We start from the raw sequence: 18721 nt of genomic DNA on the forward strand, positions 1-18721 counted from the left end.
CGTGCCTTCCTTCCAGCTCGGGACCCCAGCACCTTGTCTTGCTGAGCCAGACACACAAGTCTGCTCCAACACAGACCCAGGGTCTGTACCACATGCCCTAAAGCTGCAGACTTAACTGAAAGCAACTTACAGAAGTGTTCCTGTCTTTAACACTTAGATGCCCAACTCCCAATGGGGTCCAAACCCCAAATAAATCCATTTTACCCTGTATAAAGCTTATACAGGGTAAACTCATAACTTGTTTTCCCTCTATAGCACTGATAGAGAGATAAGCACGGCTGTTTGCCCCCTTCAGGTATTAATACATACTCTTGGTTAATTAATAAGTAAAAAAGTGATTTTATTAAATACAGAAAGTAGGATTCAAGTGGTTCCAAGTAATAACAGATAGAACCAAGTGACTTAGCAAATAAAATAAAACATGCAAATCTAAGGCTAATACGGATAAAATCTCACCCTCACAGATGTTTCAATAAGTTTCTTTCACAGACTGGATACCTTCCTCGTCTGGGCACAATCCTTTCCCGTGGCACAACCCTTGTTCCAGCTCAGGTGGTAGCTAGGGGATTTCTCATGATAGCTGTCTCCTTTTCTCTATTCCTACCACTTATGTATCTTTTGCATAAGGCAGGAATCCTGTGTCCCTCTTGGTTCCCACCCCCTGTTTCTCAATGGAAAAGCACCGGTTTAAAGATGGATTCCAGTTCGGGCGATATGATCATATGTCACTGTAAGACTTCATTACCCACTTGCCAGCACACATGTATACAGGAAGACTCACAAGTAAAATAGAGCTATCTGCAGACAATTGTCCTGGTTAATTGGAGCCATCAAGATTCCAAACCACCATTAATGGCCCACACTTTGCACAATTACAATAGGCCCTCAAAGTTATATTTTATATTTCTAGTTTCAGATACAAGAGTGATACATTTATACAAATAGGATGACCCACACAGTAGATTATAAGCTTTGTAATGATACCTTACAAGAGATCTTTTGCATGAAGCATATTTTAGTTACATTATATTCACACTCATCAGCATACTTTCGTAAAATCTTATAGAGTGCAATGTCACACTTGGTTTCTCCATAAATATTTTTATACCCAGTTATGCTTAAAATATAGTTCTCAAATTAACAAAAAATAATCCTAGTGGTCTCTCGGTCATCTTTATGCTCCCAGTTCTTGTACTGGAAAAGATAAATGTGTCATGTCACTTTGATATGAAGGGATATTTTTATCATGATCTTGAATGATGGTGAATATTCTGTGCTAGTGCATTGAAAATGCGTATAATTTCTTAGCCGGATCAGATTAGTTTGTTAGCAAGAATTGTCTGACTCTGGCACAGAAAATATATTGCCATTTTTACTAGGCATTTCTAGTTTGCTGTGGTGATAATCATGTAATTAGGGTTATGTATAAGTGTATATAGAGGGAGTATACATGTACACTAGCAGAGATGTATAGATAGTATTCAGTATATGAATTCAAAGCGATAAAGCTCTTGCTCCATACAAAGGACTCAGAAAAGTTTACCCTAAACTGTTGAAGTTTCACTGCCTCTTTCCCCTGTCTCTGTCTCTGGAATATTACATCTCGGTCATAATTTTTAAAAATTCTCACAGTTTTGTAGTAGTGCATTTTTTTAAACCCTGGACTACATTTCACCATTTCCAGAACAGTTTACAACTTTTAATTGAATGAAGTTCAGAATATTAGGACACTTAGTCACTGTAAATTGTATTAGAATTTTGTGTTCCTCTCCCCTAAATATCACCAATCTTATGGCATAGTATACACGGTAGTTTTTAAAAATAAAATGGCAATAAATAACCACAGTAGACCATTGGCCATTTCTCCCCTCTTATTCAATTTTGTAGTTAGTATCCTGGCACTAAACTGATAGATTTTTAAGGCCAGAGGGGGGTCACTATGATCATAAAGTGTACTTCTGCACAGCCCACTTCTTATAGTGGTGTGTAGCATACATACATGGCTGGTCCCCCTAGCATAAATAAATAAATAGCAGTGTAGACAGGGAGACATTGCTTAGGCCAGTGGCTCTCAACCTTTCCAGACTACTTACTGTTCCTCTTTCAGGAGTCTTGCATACCCCCAAGTTTCACCTTACTTAAACTACTTGCTTGCAAAATCAAACATAAAAATACAGAAGTGTCACGGCACCCTGTTATTGAAAAATTGCTTAATTTTTCATTTTTACCATATAACTATAAAATAAATCAATTGGAATATAAATATTGTACTTACATTTAAGTATGTATAGAGAGAGAGAGAGAGAGAGAGAGCAGTAAAAACAAGTCATTGTCTGTATGGGCTTGGACTTTTACTTCAGCCCCCAGCAAGTCTAATGCCAGCCCAGGCAATCCCATTAAAATGAGGTCGCGAACCACTTTGTCATCCTGACCCACAGTTTACCCACAGCACAGTAGTGTCATGCTGCTGGAGCCTTTCCCTGCCATGGAGAAAGGCTGGCAGTGGCAGCGGTGTGAGGTTCTTTTAGGGGGGAGGAAGCAGGGAACGGCTCTAGCAGCTCCCTGCTTCCTTCTCCCTGCTATAAGCTTTCACTGACACATGTAACTGCACACCACAGTGTGGATGTAGCTTGCTTTTCACTGCAGCATATAGCTATGCATACCCTTTGTGCCACCGATGCTAGTGTGCAGTGTAGATGTAGCCAAAGTCTGATTTGTAATGCAAGCCAAAACACCTCACCCAGTAATTTCTGCATCAAGCCCACAACTTCTGTTTGACCCATAGTGCATATGTTTAGAAAAATATCTACTCCTGAGTTAGATGATGGAGAGTCCACTGCATTCTAGGCATGTTGTTCCAAAGGCTACTTGCCTATTAAAATTTGCAGCTAATTTCTAGTATGAGTTTGGCGAACTTTGGCTTCCAGCCATTGGATTTCTTTCTCACTTTTTCTGCTTGATTATACAAGCCCTATACTCTCATAAATCTCTTCCCCATGTAGGTATTTATAGACTATGATAAAATCATCTCTTGACCTTCTCTTTGTTAAGATAAATAGATTTTTGAGATAAATAGAGCTTCTCAAGTATTTCAGTGTAAGTCATGTTTTCCAGGCTCTGAATCATTCTTGTAGCCTTTTTTGAACCCTTTCCAAGGGGGGCTCTTACCCCATTTTCAATCTTCTTTATTTCAAATGGTCCTGAACTGCTGGGCAGTCCTTACATGAATCAATGCAGTTGATTGAATATAAGGAATTGTCTCATCCTGTGTCTTAGCATCCCTTTTTAACAAGCTCCAGTTGTCTAGCAGTTGTTCTGGGGTTGATGTAATAATCAGCTTATTATCTTAAAATCACTTTTAATCTAATTACTGTTATCCTGGCCAACCTTAGATCTATTCAAAATACATCTCATTTACTGATTTGCTAGTAGCTAAACTGAATCAAAAGCCCTTCTGTTGAATGAGCTTCTAATTGGTGATATGTAATTAGCGGGACATGACTCCATTTCGGAAACTATTTTTTTAAACCTGATGATTGAAATCCATATTGCTTGGTGGCCCATTAACCGAAATGGAGTAACAGTTTGATATTTCAGATTTTTTTTTTAATAATTTGTCTGGGAAATGAGCAGAATAGGCAGTAATGCTTAGAGTAGTTCAGAAATCTGGTGAATAAAATGTAATAAACAGGGTAACAAAACACATTAGCAAAGGAGGAAAGACAATTGAGATCAGTGAAATATTTACTCGTGAGTCATTAAAGATCAGCACTGAACAGCAGCCAAGAACAGTAGCTAGAACCAAAGCAACAATTTTCAAGGTTTCTCAGTAAGTAAGGAAGCAAAATTTGTTTTGCAAGGGATTTTTTTGGTGTGGTGATTCTAACCTTGGCAATGGTGCCTTTTCCTTTCATTTTATGTGGAGAGCAATATTGCCATAGTTGCAGCAGAGTTATAGTTTTCCTTTCTGAACAAGAAAGGTTCTGAAAGCAATTGTACTGGTTTACCAAAGCGTTTCTGAGCTTAGATATCTTGCAACATGCCATCTTTAAAATCATGTTGTTCTGATGGTCCTCACATAATGTTTCAATATCAATGTGACTGATGTCATGTCTCAGATTATTTTATATGATTTAAGCTTTTCATTAATCTAATTTTAAAAGATTAGAAGGTACTGAAGTGAAGACAGTGGGCTAAACCAAGCAAGCTGTGGATAAGAATAATGTGACTTTAAAGTTCACTGCTTGAGACTGGCAGAACTAGGAATTAAGGCTTCATACTACTAGAAAGCAAAATTTCTTGGCTTTTCAGTGGTTATAAAGTACTTATTTCTGTCCATTAAGTTTTATATATCAGAATGTAGGACTGTTCCTGTTCTTTGAATATTTTGTAATTGGAGATATACCTATCTCCTAGAACTGGAAGGGACCTCAAAAGGTCATTGAGTCTAGCCCACTGCTTTCACTAGCAGGACCAAGTACTGATTTTTGCTCCAGATCCCCAAGTGGTCCCCTCAAGGATTGAACTCACAACCCTGGGTTTAGCAGGCCAATGCTCAAACCACTGAGCTATCAGTCCCATCCCCTGCACAGTTACACAAATTTAGTTTGAGTATAGGTATCAGAGGAGTAGCTTTGTTAGTCTGTATCAGCAAAAACAACAGGGAGTCCTTGTGGCACCCTAGAGACTAACACATTTATTTGGGCATAAGCTTTTGTGGGCTATAACCCACTTCATCAACTGCATGCAGTGAAAAATACAGTAAGCAGGTATAAATTTACAGCATATGAAAAGATGGGAGTTGCCTTACCAAGTGAGGGGTCAGTGCTAACGAGGCCAATTCAGTTAGGGTGGATGTGGCCCAGTCCGAACAGTTGATAAGAATGTGTATTAACAGAGGGAAAATAATTTTTTGTAGTGACCCAGCCACTCCCAGTCTTTTTTCAGGCCTAATTTAATGGTGTCAAGTTTGCAAATTAACTCCAGTTCTGTAGTTTCTTGTTGAAGTCTGTTTTTGAAGTTTGGGCTTATAAAAATAGACATATTTATTCTAAAAATTAGTTTTTATTTTGTTTAGAAACAACTGAGATCCTTCAGTAGTTGGCTTTATAGACATGCAAAGTACTGCATTATTAGTGTGTGAACACTAATCTTTTTTTATATCTAAGAGAGCTTGCAATTGGAGTGTTGTATGGGCTCAAGTTAACAGCATTTCAGATGCAAAACTAGATGAATTAAAGAACTACAACTGCATAAATCAAGGGTTGTAAGCAAGGTTCCTTAGATCATGCAGTGGATAGAAATTTGGAAATGTACTGATAATGGGATAATCAGCATATGGTTCATACAACAAATGGTGTTTTGTTAGACATTAAATTTTTTAATTGATATTAAATCATTTGTTTTTTTAGGTGTAGAAAAATCCTGAAACTTTAATTGGAAGATCATATGCTCTGTGACGCACACAACCAATAGCTTAACTTTTTTGCCTGGTGTATCAAGTGCACAGAAGTGGCGCCGCATTATTTTAGTAAGTGTAGCTTTTTAGCTAAAATGTTGTCAGTAAACTACCATTTGCCGATCAAACTTCAACATAAGTAACAAGTATCCTTCACTGAAAGGAATCCGTCAAGGATTTTGATAGTATGCTTTTCCAGTTTACCACCGTTGATTAAGAGGTATAAGTCCTATTGTGTGTGCAGTTATACCTACAAATAAGTCCTTTCACCATCATAACTTTTGTTTGGGGAACTGGTATAAGCTGTACTGGCAAAAGAAATGTTGCTGGTATAAGCTGTGTCTCCATTAGGAGGATTTGCTGATATAGCTCTATCAGCAAACCCTTCCTAGTGTAGCTAAAGCCTCAGTTACTGTCCCAGAGCTGCTAACCCTCAATTCATTGCAGCACTTATCTAAAGAATGCAATATTGTTTTCTTAGCCATCTCAGAGACCTGTAGGAGGAATTACTCTGATTCTGTGAGGTACAGTGACTTCAGGTTTGCAAGAACAAACAGGTTTTAAACAGAATAGTTAAATGGGAAATTGGGAATAACATTAATTTCACCCTGTATATTCTTCCAAAACTCAATCAGGACAGGGCACTCCTGTAGCAGTGTTCCTGTACCCCACATTTCTAGCAAACATCCATACCCTTAGCATCAGTTTCTTGCATTTTTGTAGGGATTTGATATAATCTGAATTAAAGCTTTCGTTTTATATGTTGTTGAAGAAAATGGACTTTCCTTTCTGAGTTATAGCACTGATCACAAAGTTAAAGCCAAGCAAATTTAATGAGAGATATTGGGACCATATAATTGCCTGCTGAATAGCATCCTCTCACTTCAGTACATCATTAATTTGTCTGTGTCTCGACTTCGAAGAGAATTGCAATTTAAAGCGCATTACAAATTTTCTAGAATTTGCATTGAGAAATGTAGGGAGAATTGGTGGTAAAACTCTGCTAATCACGGGCTTAGTTTAAGTAATAGGAAACTCATAGTGCAAGGTTGACACAGTAGTTATGTCTGTTCTATAAAAGAGCTTTCCATGAAAAACTGGATTAATGATAATGGGATCTTCCCAGATCTGAAAAGCATTTTCTCCACTCAGATTAGTTCATGTAAAATGACTTACTTTCAGTATGATAAATAGATGTTGTTCCACAGAGCATATACTCTTACATCTGCAAGAAAATCAAACTCCCCAATTTTTTTCAAGCTCTCTCCATCTACTAGGATTCCATTCCTAAAATTTGGCAGTATTATTGTCCTCTGGGTAACTTGTGTGATCTATCTAACATCACTGAGTAACCTGCTTTGTGTCCCCCAAAGTTTACCCCTTTGTAGAAAAAAATAGCCTAATTACAATTAAGATGCATTTCTTCCAAATTATTGTCATGATACTAACGTGTACTGGTATAAAAACATAACAAAACTTGTTTGTGGATAAGATAAGTACTCATCACTCTGGTAACTTTGGATAATTAGTTTTCCTTTGAATATGGAAATATTTCAAAAACGAACCTGTAAGGAAATGTAATGGTCAGAAATTTAACAGTATTTGAAATTATGATTAAAATGTTCTTCACATCTATTTGTAAATTGAGACTAGAACAGACGGAAGAGGTTGAAATGTAGCTGATGGAATATGAATCTGAATTTCTTCTAGCATCTAAAATTGAAGATCCATATCTATGCTTCAAATCCAATTTTACCAAATAGGATGCATCATATAGTTTGTTACATCAAAATTATAGTTTTACTTTTGCAGTTTTTCTCTGGAAGGTGAGAGTGGAATCCAGGGACTGAATGGGAGTACAAAGATTTTCTTCTAAGTTGTGTAGGGTTACCATACGTCCGTATTTCCCTGGACGTGTCCAGCTTTTTGGTTCTTAAACTGCCATCCGGGAGGAACTTTTAATATCTAAAAACGTCCAGGATTTTGCCATTATTATTTTTCCCCAAAGAAGAGTTGATCATTTGAGAAAGAGTGAGTGTAGATCACTCGAGAGAGTGCCTGCTTTTTCCCCCTTGCTTCCAGTGCTTTCTCCGCGAAACAGCTCTTTACGTGGCTGGAAGGGAGGATGGAGGAGGGGGAATGCAGCACGCTCATGGGGAGAAGGTGGGGCCGGGGCAGAGATTTGGGGAAGGGGTCCAATGGGGCAGGGAGGGGATGGAGTTGGGGTGGGGACTTTGGAGAAGGGGTTGGAATGGGGGCGGGGAAGGGGTGGAGTTCAAATATGGTAACCCTAAAGTTGTGCCTACGTGAGCCCTCAAAATTATGCACTACAGATTGTGCAAGTGTTCAAAATATGAACAGATGGACTCTTTGGGCTTTGCTCCCCTTCACATGGGTTTGACTGGATTCTTTGGGCTTGACTTTCGCTCAGAGGGGCTGTAATGCCTTGTTGAGCTTCTTCGCTGTGGCTGCTTGTTGGCTGAGAAGAAAAAATAAGTGATATTCCTACAAACCACCTACTTCAGGCCTCATTTCTACCTATTTTCTCCTTTTAGATGTTAACTTGCTACTAATGGGTGTGAGTAAACTGGATATTTTGTACAGACGGCTTCTCCTCACTAAACTTTTCATTCGAGGATGGGGAAGACCAGAAGATCTGAAAAGGTGATTATTTTTCCTCACAGAAAAAAATCAGAATATTTCATACTGTTAATCTAAGTAAATGTATTTTAAATACTGTGAACAGATACATTTTTTACTAAAAATACAATGTTTTATTTTCCATTTTCTAAAAAAAGTAAAACACCACACTATAGGACTAATTAGATTTCAGAAACTCGGTAATTTTTTAAATTTTTAAATTAATATATTTTTCTTTACAACAAAATAGTTTAGTGTATAAATGCAAGATGCTGTTACAGTCTTTGTTTAAAAACAAAGAATCCAATTAATGGAAACTTAAACATCCTGGTGTAGGATAACATTTTAAAAGACCTTGAATTTATATAAAGCTAGCTAGATAGTTTGTGTTATCCAAGGACAAAGCTTGTAAAACTCCTTTGAAGGAGGCATCTCCTATAAAATTAGAAAAGAACTAACTTGGTTTCTCTTTTTACTTAATGGTTTATAAAGAAGTTAGTTTGCCAAATACAAACTTTAAAACGTACAATATAGGATAGGTATATGCCTTGCTTTCTCCATTTGGTTTCTCTTGGAAAAACTGTGGCTAAATTTTGCACGTCCATTTTTCATGAGTTATATAGAGAGAAAAATCTCCTTTTAGAGTTGATTAAGAACAAGAAAGAGCTTTTGCTTTGTAGGTTTTGATTTCATGTTTGTGTAAAGTTTATATATTAGCATGATATATTCCCAAAGTTTTAATGTAAAATAGTTGAATACAATGTTAATTCCTCTTAATGAATCTTTGAGTGGATTGGTTCTAAAAGGCTTTTGCTTTTATACAAGCAACTTATTATGGTTTCTTAAGTTTTAAATATTGAATAACTGAGTGTATAAAATGCATAATATATCATATTAGACTAAAATGAAAATTATAGATCTAAATTTCTGAGAAACTGACTTTGTGCAAACATAAACACTACAAACAAAAGAATACATTGAGCAAGGAACTGTGTTGAGGAAGTTTTTGTCTGTAGCAGTTGGTGGAGAGCTGTAAACGTACATTGAGACTACCAGAGAGTAGAGTGGTTAAATTTGCAACAGTTCATCCTTAAATGGACTTAGATAGCTTAGCCTCTTTTCCCAACAACCATTTGTCTGGTTCGTCTGTTTAGAGTTGTCCAAATTCAAACAAAAGCCAAATTTCAAAATTTACTGCAGAACAAAATTTTTGAAAACATTTTTTGGGGGTAAATCAAAACATTTAATTTTTATTTTGAAATCTTTAATTTTTTTATAATATAATATTAAAACAAAAACATCAAAACAGCATTTTGACCTTATCAAATACTTTTTTCAATTTTTTTTAATTGAAATTTTACATGATCTGGAGAAAGGGGTAAAAAGTGAAGTGGCAAAGTTTGCAGATGATACTGAACTGTGCAAGATAGTTAAGACCAAAGCAGACTGTGAAGAACTTGAAAAAGATCTCACAAAGCTAAGTGATTAGGCAACAAAATGTCAAATGAAATATAATGTGGATAAATGTAAAGTAATGCACATTGGAAAAAATAACCCTAACTATACATGCAATATGATGGGGGCTAATTTAATTTAGCTACAACAAATCAGGAAAAAGATCTTGGAGTTATCGTGGATAGTTCTCTGAAGATGTCTACGCAGTGTGCGGAGGCAGTCAAAAAAGCAAACAGGATGTTAGCAATCATTAAAAAGGGGATAGAGAATAAGACTGAGACTATATTATTGCCCTTATATAAATGGATGGTACGCCCACATCTTGAATATTGTGTTCAGATGTGGTTGTCTCATCTCAAAAAAAGATATACTGGCACTAGAAAAGGTTCAGAGAAGGGCAACTAAAATGATTAGGGGTTTGGAACGAATCCCATATGAGGAGAAATTAAAGAGGCTAGGACTTTTCAGCTTGAAAAAGAGGAGACTAAGGGGGGATATGATAGAGATGTATAAAATCATGAGTGTTGTGGAGAAAAGTAAATAACCTTTCCTTATTCACTGTTCCCATAATATAAGAAGTAGGCCACCAATTGAAAATAATAGGCACCAGGTTTAAAACAAATAAAAGGAAATTCTTCTTCACACCACGCAGAGTCAACCTGTGGAACTCCTTGCCTGAGAAGGTTGTGAAGGCTATGACCAACAGGGTTTAAAAGTGAACTAGATACATTCATGGAGATTAAGTCCATTAATGGCTATTAGCCAGAATGGGTAAGGAATGGTGTCCTTAGCCTCTATTTGTCAGAGGGTGGAGATGGATGGCAGGAGAGAGATCACTTGATCATTACCTGTTAAGTTCACTCCCTCTGGGGCACCTGGCATTGGCCACTGTCGGTAGACAGATACTGGGCTGGATGGACCTTTGGTCTGACCCAGTATGGCCGTTCTTATGTTCTAAAATCAACACATTCGCTCAGAAAATTTCAGTTTCAATGAAACAGCTTCTTTTTTAAAACAGGGAAAAACATTATCATAATTTTTTCAACAAGATGTATTATTTAGCTTGTAATCTCTCGGGGGCAGAGTCTGTTTTATATTTGCACAGTGCCTCACACAATGAGGCCTCAATCTCAGTTGGCACTGCTTTAATGCTAACACTAGTAATAATGGTATTAACTATTCCAAGGTATTTAAAGAATGATCATTGGTTAAATTAATTCCAAAATGTAGGATTCTTTAAGTGGATTGTCCACATATATTCCACTTCAGGTGCACCTGAACCTCATGCTCATGAGGCCTTTTGAGTAGCAATGTCTGTTGGGGCTGCACCTGTGACCTGTGCACCTCCAGCACTCTATAGACAAAGGTATAAAGGGCAGAGACAGACTCAGTTGCTTTCCAGTTCATTCTTTCCTACTGTGAATGCAGGAAGGAATGGCTTCCATCTCCACCTCTGTGTATGTGCTGTTCCTCCACTCCAGAGTCAGGCAGAACATCCTTCACTGCAGCTTAGGTCTCTGAAGAGAGAGGCCTGAAGGAACACTGTTTGCATGGTTATGGGAGACATGATGGTCCTCTCCAGTTCCAAACACTTCACCTTAGGAGGGAAGTCAAGGCACAGGTTAGGTCCCACTGGTATTGGTGCACTTTTCAATAGTCTTTGTGTCCAGTATATGTTATCAATGATCCAAGCAGCTGACGCTGAAGCCAGCTTCAAGAGCACTCTTCAGACTTCTCTGGACCAGCACCGAAAGCATATTCTGACCAAGACTGTGCCTTTGGTAACGAAAACCTTGGCACCGACATCTTTCACGCCAACTTGATGATGGTACTGGCAACCTTTCTTTCTTAATCTTCACCTCTAGAGCTTCTTTTTGCAGTACCTACACAGTTCACAGGACTGGGAGAGTTGACAGTTCTGGACTAGCCTAAGTTTTCATTGTCTTCTATTAAGAAACCCAGTGTCGCCAGCTCAGGAGCCTCGTGTTTCTACTCAAGCACTCCAGAGATGTGCTTCAGCCAACTGCTTTGGTCCCTGGAACCTTACGAGCCTACTCTGTCTGTCTGAAAGAGCATTCAGAAATCCACATGAGGAACTGCAGGGACAATCACAAGCAGTACTTTGCACGGGACCCATCATGGCCTGCACCCCTTTCCAGAATCTCATGCAGTCATGGTCTTTCTGAATCTTAGATGGGATGCATCCTACTCGCAAGACTCCATTTGCCTCTCAGGCAACTACAGCAAGGTCACCCTTCCCTTGTAGGTCTTGCTTATCTGGCAGTTCATGCACCTGATGCAGAGAGTGAGCAAGAGGACTTGCAGAAGAAGGAAGTCTGACGTGTCCTGACAATGATTTTTGTCGTCTTCAGTGAACTGTTATAGCTTCAAACCAGCCTGATGACTGCTGGATCTTCCAGGAACTTCTCAGGAGACGACTGGGATTTCCAAGATGTCAGCTAAATTTGTATGACTTGTCTTGCACTACCTTCTCCATATTCTGCACGTGTTCAGGTCCCCAGCAGATTGGTAGTGCCAATAAATAACAGCTTAATGCACAGGCATCAGCTTTCTCTGAATCCCTGTTCCACTCCAGGCCCTGACCCCACCCGACCCCTTCTCCCAAGCCGCCACCCATGCTCTGCCTCTTCCCGTCCCTCCTCCACTGCCACAGAACAGCTGATCGTGGCAGGTGGGAGGTGCTGGGATGAAGCAGGCGAAGTTGATTGGCGGGGCCACCAGCAGATGGTAGGTACTGTGGGGTGGGGGGAGAAGCTGGCTGCCGATGGGTGCTAAGCACCCACTAATTTTTGTCCCTGTGGGTGCTCCAGCCCTGGAACACCCACACAGTCAGCACCTATGGCTTAATGGAATCAGTTACAGACCTTTGGACTCCTGCCTCTATGGTGCCTACATCTAAGAAAATGGACAGGTGCTATCAGATCACCTCCAAAGGCTTTGAATATTTCTTTAGCCATCTAACTCTTGACTCTTTGATCATAGTCACTGTCCAAGAGAAGCCCAAATGACAGGGTCCACATAAAGCAACTCCCAGGGATAAAGATCTTAAAATGTTGGTGGACCTCTTTGATTGGAATTTGTATTCTTTAGCCATCCTATAAGCATTCATTATTAACTACCAAGCACTCCTGGATAAATACAGCTTTCTTAACTGGGCTCATGCATCCCAATTCCCAAACAAACTCCAACTGGAACACAACAAGGAATTTAAATTCCAGGTGCAGGAGGGACAGCTGGTTACATGGCCTTCAATACAGGTTGCTCTCAACACCTCTCCTACAGTGGCCTGTAGTATGGCTAGCATAGTAACAATTAATTGAGCTTCCTGATTGCAGTCCTTGAATACTAGAGGAGGTTCAATTAACCATTGAGGGCTTCCCCCTTAAGGATTGTGACTTTAATAAGAATGCTGATTAGGCTATTTGCATGTTGAAGGACATCAAAGGCAACCTTTTACTCTCTGGATGTATGCATCTTGGCTCCATGAAGGAGATGGTACAAGCTTCAGCCCTGTCGAAGGCAGACACAACCATTTGAGTACTATTACAGAGAGCAGAGACTGTCTGAGCCACTGAAGAAGAGGCAGAAGTTCCAGATGAAGATATCTTCTCCCCCCCTCCTCCTCTGATGCACACCTTCCATCTACCTTGAAATCGCAGGTTTGAATGTGCAGTTGAGAGCCTTGCAGAGCCAGCTCTTCCCTGCCCCCCACCCCCCTTTTTGAGAGCTGTTTGTTTTGGGAGGTATGGAAGCAAATTACCTGGGACCAAAGGGTTCTGGAATCTTTTGGGCAAGGATTCTTTATCCAGTTGCACTCCCCTGCAAACCTCCCCGCATCCCCAGTCCCTTCTGGGATCCCTTTCATGAAATATTGCTCAGGAAGGAAGTGGATTACCTCCTGCAACTCAGAGCAGTAAAAGAATGCCCTTGGAATTACTTTGATCACAAGTAGAAAGGGGAATGTCGCCCCGTCCAGAAACTGACTCAACAAATTGATCTGTGGGCTCAAGTTCAGGATGGTGATGCTGATGTCCATAATCCCCACATAGGATCCTCAAGATCGGTTTACAACTCTACGTACAAGACACGTGCTTTCATATTGCAATTCACCCAACCACAAAGAAATATTTCAGGTTACTTGTGGGAAAGTATTACTACTAATGCAGAGTGCTTCCTTGTGGCCTCTCTCTCTGATCTTGAGGGTCTTCTGCAAATGCGTGGAGGTCATGGCTTCAGATCTGAGAAGGAAAGACATTTGAGTCTATCCTTACCTCAATGATTGGCTGATCCGAGCTGGTTACCTCAACACCTGAACGACACTATTTGAGTAGTTCTGAATCTCTTTGTTGCATCAGACCTCAGTCAATGGAATGAAGTCCACTCTCACATCTTGTTAGAGCATGAAATTCATAGGGGCAGTACGGAGGACAGGTTTCTCAACCAGAGGCTGAAACTTTAAAACTATGCTTTCTGGGGACTAATTGTCCATTTTTGACCTTTTTGTGGGCATTAAGGCAGAGTTATATTGACTGACTTTTTCCATATAGTGAAAAGGCATTCACAGTTTAAAGATTATGGGCCAGATTAACCTTTGTAAAACTCCATTTGACTAAATGACTGAATTTACCTTGGTATATTCTACATGAATTAATATTGGTATCTAACAATCAATCTCATCTGCATGTAATTTAAAGGTAAGCTGGGAATTTTCCAACCTCAACCATACTCCTTTAGTGCTTTGTATAAAGTGCTCATAATTTGTGCTGCTAGTTCTTAAACTAGTGGTAGGAATCCCTGTTTTCATCCTATGAAATTCCTGGAACAAGGTTTCATGGTTAATGCTAATTTTGGCTGTTGATCTGTTGTATGGCAAGTCACTTGAGAATTTTGGCCCAATACCAACTGACTTCATAACTTCCATTCAACCCTGTCTCTCTCCATTGAAAATAGAATAGGTGAAAACTTCAGAGCTGTTTGTTACATGTAACATTCTATTATTATTGGAAACGGTCATCCTTCTGAGGATCAAACTAAATTTAATTTGGATGAATGGGAAAGGGAAGCATTTGCTGAAGATGAGTTTATTTTCTTTGTGACTCTGTAACAGGGTCACTTTTTCAGATAGTTATGAGCATTTATATAGAAAAACAGAATGGCATTTCCTAAATATGTTCAAAATAAAATTCCCAAGGGTAATCTGGATGAGATGCACCAGAGATATTGTAACATTTGGGGGAATTATCTCTCAACCACTATTGCTCCCAGAAAAGCAGTAGAGTCAGACAAAGGCACTTGAATATTTTCCAGAAAGCTGTCTGGTTATTGTATCTGAAATAATGGGTTAAAATGGAAGCTGTTTTATAACTAACTATAGCATTTGCTATAATTCACATTTCTGTATAATAGGGATTTAAAAAAGTGAAAACCCAAACATATCAACTAGTTAAAAATATTATGTTGTGGAGTAGAAATTGGTTAGATTACAGGATAGACTGGGGGCGGGGGGGAAGTAAGCTTATTCCATGTGTGTAATAACATATATTGTAAAACTAGGGAAGTATGTGTCACTTGATATATATTGCAGGTGCAAATGTATTTATAGTTTGACTGTAGTTCTGACCCTGACATCTACTGGCATTTTCTTCCTGAGTAAAGGTACAGGAGAAACAGAAAATACAAAGACGTTGAGAGCTAGCCACTCGCCAGAGTTCTCTTTTAGAGACACTGATATTTTGCATGCCAGGTGATTTATTGCCAGCTCTTATTCTTATATTATGTCCTAGCAGAGGTTATAAGCTATTGCTGGAAAAAATGTTAGCCCACTTTCCCCCTGCCAGTGCAAGATCTAGTCCCTATGAGGTAGGCTTAGCTAATGTTAACTTACTTTACTAAACTTTATTCCATGCTGGAGATGTCACTTTAATGGTGTTCTGTAGTTGGCTTCCCTATAGGGGATCACATAATTGCCATTCTTACCATATTTGGGATTGAATTAAGACTTTGCCCCCACACCCTTGCCTTGTGCTATGGCCCTGTCCCCGTATCAAGTAGCAGCAATAAGCTTGCTTACCTCCTCTCCAAGCAAGACAAAGGCTGCAGCATAGGCCCCTATATATTTGTCCCCGGTCTTACTTGGCAGCAGCGGTCCCCTCTCCTTCACTCTGAAGAGGCAGAAGTGAGGCCTCAGTGGGTAGGTGTCTACACAGCACAGGAAAACCTGTGGCTGGCCTGTGTCAGGTGACTCAGGCTCAGGCTACTGGGCTGTTTCATTGCTGTGTAGACTTCCAGTCTGGGGCTGGAGCTCAAGCTCTGGGACTCTCCCAGCCTGCAGAGTCCCAGAGCCTAACTGGTCTGCACTACACTTTTAAACCGAATTTAGCAGCGTTAACCCAATTTAACCATGCACCCGTCCACACATTGAGGCCCTTTATATCGATATAAAGGGCTCTTTAAACCGATTTCTGTATTCCTCCCCGACGAGAGGAGTAGCGCTGAAATCGATATTGCCATGTCTGATTAGGGTTAGTGTGGCCGCAAATCGACGGTATTGGCCTCCGGGCGGTATCCCACAGTGCACCATTGTGTCCCCTCTGGAAAGCAATCTGAACTCGGATGCACTGGCAAGGTAGACAGGAAAAGCCCCGCAAACTTTTGAATTTCATTTCCTGTTTGCCCAGCATGAAGCTCTGATCAGCACGGGTGGCGATGCAGTCCCAAATCCAAAAAGAGCTCCAGCATGGACCGTACAGGAGATACTAGATCTGATCGCTGTATGGGGAGACAAATCTGTTCTATCAGAGCTCTGTTCCAGAAGACGAAATGCCAAAGCATTTGAAAAAATCTCCAGGCTATGATAGACAGAGGCCACAGCACAGTGCTATGTGACAAGCGTAACGGAAAGCCAAAGAATCAAATGGACGCTCATGGAGGGAGGGAGGGGGTACTGAGGACTCCAGCTATCCCACAGTCCCCGCAGTCTCCGAAAAGCATTGCATTCTTGGCTGAGCTCCCAGTGCTTGAAGGGTCAAAAACATTTTCCCGGGTGTTCCAGGGTATATGTCATCAATTTGCACCCTCTCCGCCCTCTTCCCCCCCCCACCCCCAAAAAGGGGAAAAAACGTTTCTCACCTTTTTTTCAATGTCACCCTATGTCTACTGCATGCTGCTGGTAGACGGGGTGCTGGAGTGCTGAACACCAGCATCCCCTTCCCGGTGGCAGACGGTACAATATGACTGCTATCCATCGTCGTCATCAGCCCGTGAGTGCTCCTGGCTGGCCTCGATGAGGTAAAAATGGGAATGATTCCCAGTCATTCTTGGCAGGTGGTATAGAAAGGCTGGTAACAGTCTTCATCATAGCAACTGGAGGCTGAGCTCCATCAGCACCCTCCCCCTCCTTTCATGTCTAAAGAAAAGATTCTGTACTGCCTGGACTATCATAGCAGCTGGAGGCTGCTTCCCCCTCATTTTATCTCACTAAAAAGTCAGTGTTTCTTATTCCTGCATTCTTTATTACTTCATCACACAAATAGGGGGACACTGCCACGGTAGCCCAGGAGGGTTGGGGGAGGAGGGAAGCAATGGGTGGGGTTGTTGCAGGGGCATCCCCTAGAATGGCATGCAGCTCATCATTTCTGTGGGATCTCTGGGGCTCTGATATGGAGCGGCTGTGCTCTCTGGTTCTCAAGTAGACTTGCCCCATATTCTAGGTAGGACTGACTCTATTTTTAGATACAACATAAAAAAGGGAATGACCCGGAGAGTCATTCCCATTTTTGTCCATGCGCCCCTGCCCGACCTCAGCAAGGCTAGCCAGGAGCACCCATGACAGCAGCAGATGGTACAGAACGACTGATAACAGTCATCTCATCGCCAATTTACAATGGCATGGCAGATGGTGCAATAGGGTTGGTAACGGTCTCTGCTACCTTGCAAAGGCAAATGAATGCTGCTGTGTAGCACTGCAGTACCGCGTCTGTCAGCAGCATCCAGTACGCATACGGTGACAGTGACAAAAGGCAAAACGGGCTCCATGGTTGCCGTGCTATGGCGTCTGCCAGGGCAATCCAGGGGAAAAAGGGCGCAAAATAATTGTCTGCCGTTGCTTTCACGGAGGAAGGATTGAGTGACGACATTTACCCAGAATCACCCGCGACACTGTTTTTGCATTGGGATCTCAAGCCAGAATTCCAATGGGCGGGGGAGACTGCAGGAACTATGGGATAGCTACGGGATAGCTACCCACAGTGCAGCGCTCCGGAAATCGATGCTAGCCTCAATACATGGATGCACACCACCGAATTAATGTGCTTAGTGTGGCTGCGTGCAATCGACTTTATACAATCTGTTTTACAAAATCTGTTTGTTTAAAATTGGAATAATCCCGTAGTGTAGACATACCCTGAGCCTGGAAGTCGACATAGCAATGAAACAGCCTTGCAGGCCGTGAACCTGTGTTGGTTAGCACTGGCCAGCTGTTGGTGTCTAGTTGCTGTGCAGACATATCCAGTGTTACACCCTGGGTTTTGGGCTAATTTGCTGTGGTGGGCGGATCCACCATTTCACTTTTCTTCTGAGGAAATATTGTACAGGGTCCTCTAGAGCCATAGGTCTTGCAGTTAACCCCTCTCAGATCCATTATTTCAAGTAATCTGCAGATTCAGGTAGCTGTCACTGCATCAATTAGGCTACACTTTAAAGTATTTCTTCACAACAATGAGGACTAAACTTAATTTTTCTTAAAATGAATGGTGAGAGTCTGGTGTAATCACACGACTCCAGGAGCTAGTATCCTAGGCCTGGGCCTATAATATTTATGCCTTAATCTGACCTAGGCTGAAATTGGAAGTTAAGTCTTCATAAAAAAAGTTATAACATATTTTAAAAACTTGGCAAAACCAAGCAGTGTAGTAAAACAATTCTAGCCATTCCTTTCCTGTGAAAGCCAAACTGATGCAGCTCTCACTAGGCTGGTTTACCCAGAAATGAGAAGTTGATTTCAAATTAAATAACTTCCTGGTCTTTGTCTCTCCTTTAGTTTCGCCTCTTTCATACATGAAAGATGTACTAATTCAGATAAAAGCATGACTTCTGATTTTAATGGAAAGAAATACTCCATTAAAATAGGCTTGACTCTCTTCTGTATTT

General features: G+C 40.5%; 1 protein-coding gene across 1 annotated transcript in view; it reads left to right on the top strand.

Annotated features, from left to right (window-relative positions):
- Positions 1–18721, top strand: part of ABHD18 (abhydrolase domain containing 18) — a 56383-nt gene that overhangs the window by 1239 nt on the left and 36423 nt on the right. Inside the window, exon 2 of the mRNA XM_050946630.1 lies at positions 8014–8122. Coding sequence (XP_050802587.1) covers positions 8031–8122 — 92 coding nt within the window. The 5' untranslated portion in view covers positions 8014–8030. The remainder of the gene's footprint in view (positions 1–8013; positions 8123–18721) is intronic.

Source organism: Gopherus flavomarginatus, chromosome 3 (genome assembly GCF_025201925.1).
Source record: "Gopherus flavomarginatus isolate rGopFla2 chromosome 3, rGopFla2.mat.asm, whole genome shotgun sequence".
Taxonomy (NCBI): Eukaryota; Metazoa; Chordata; order Testudines; family Testudinidae; genus Gopherus; species Gopherus flavomarginatus.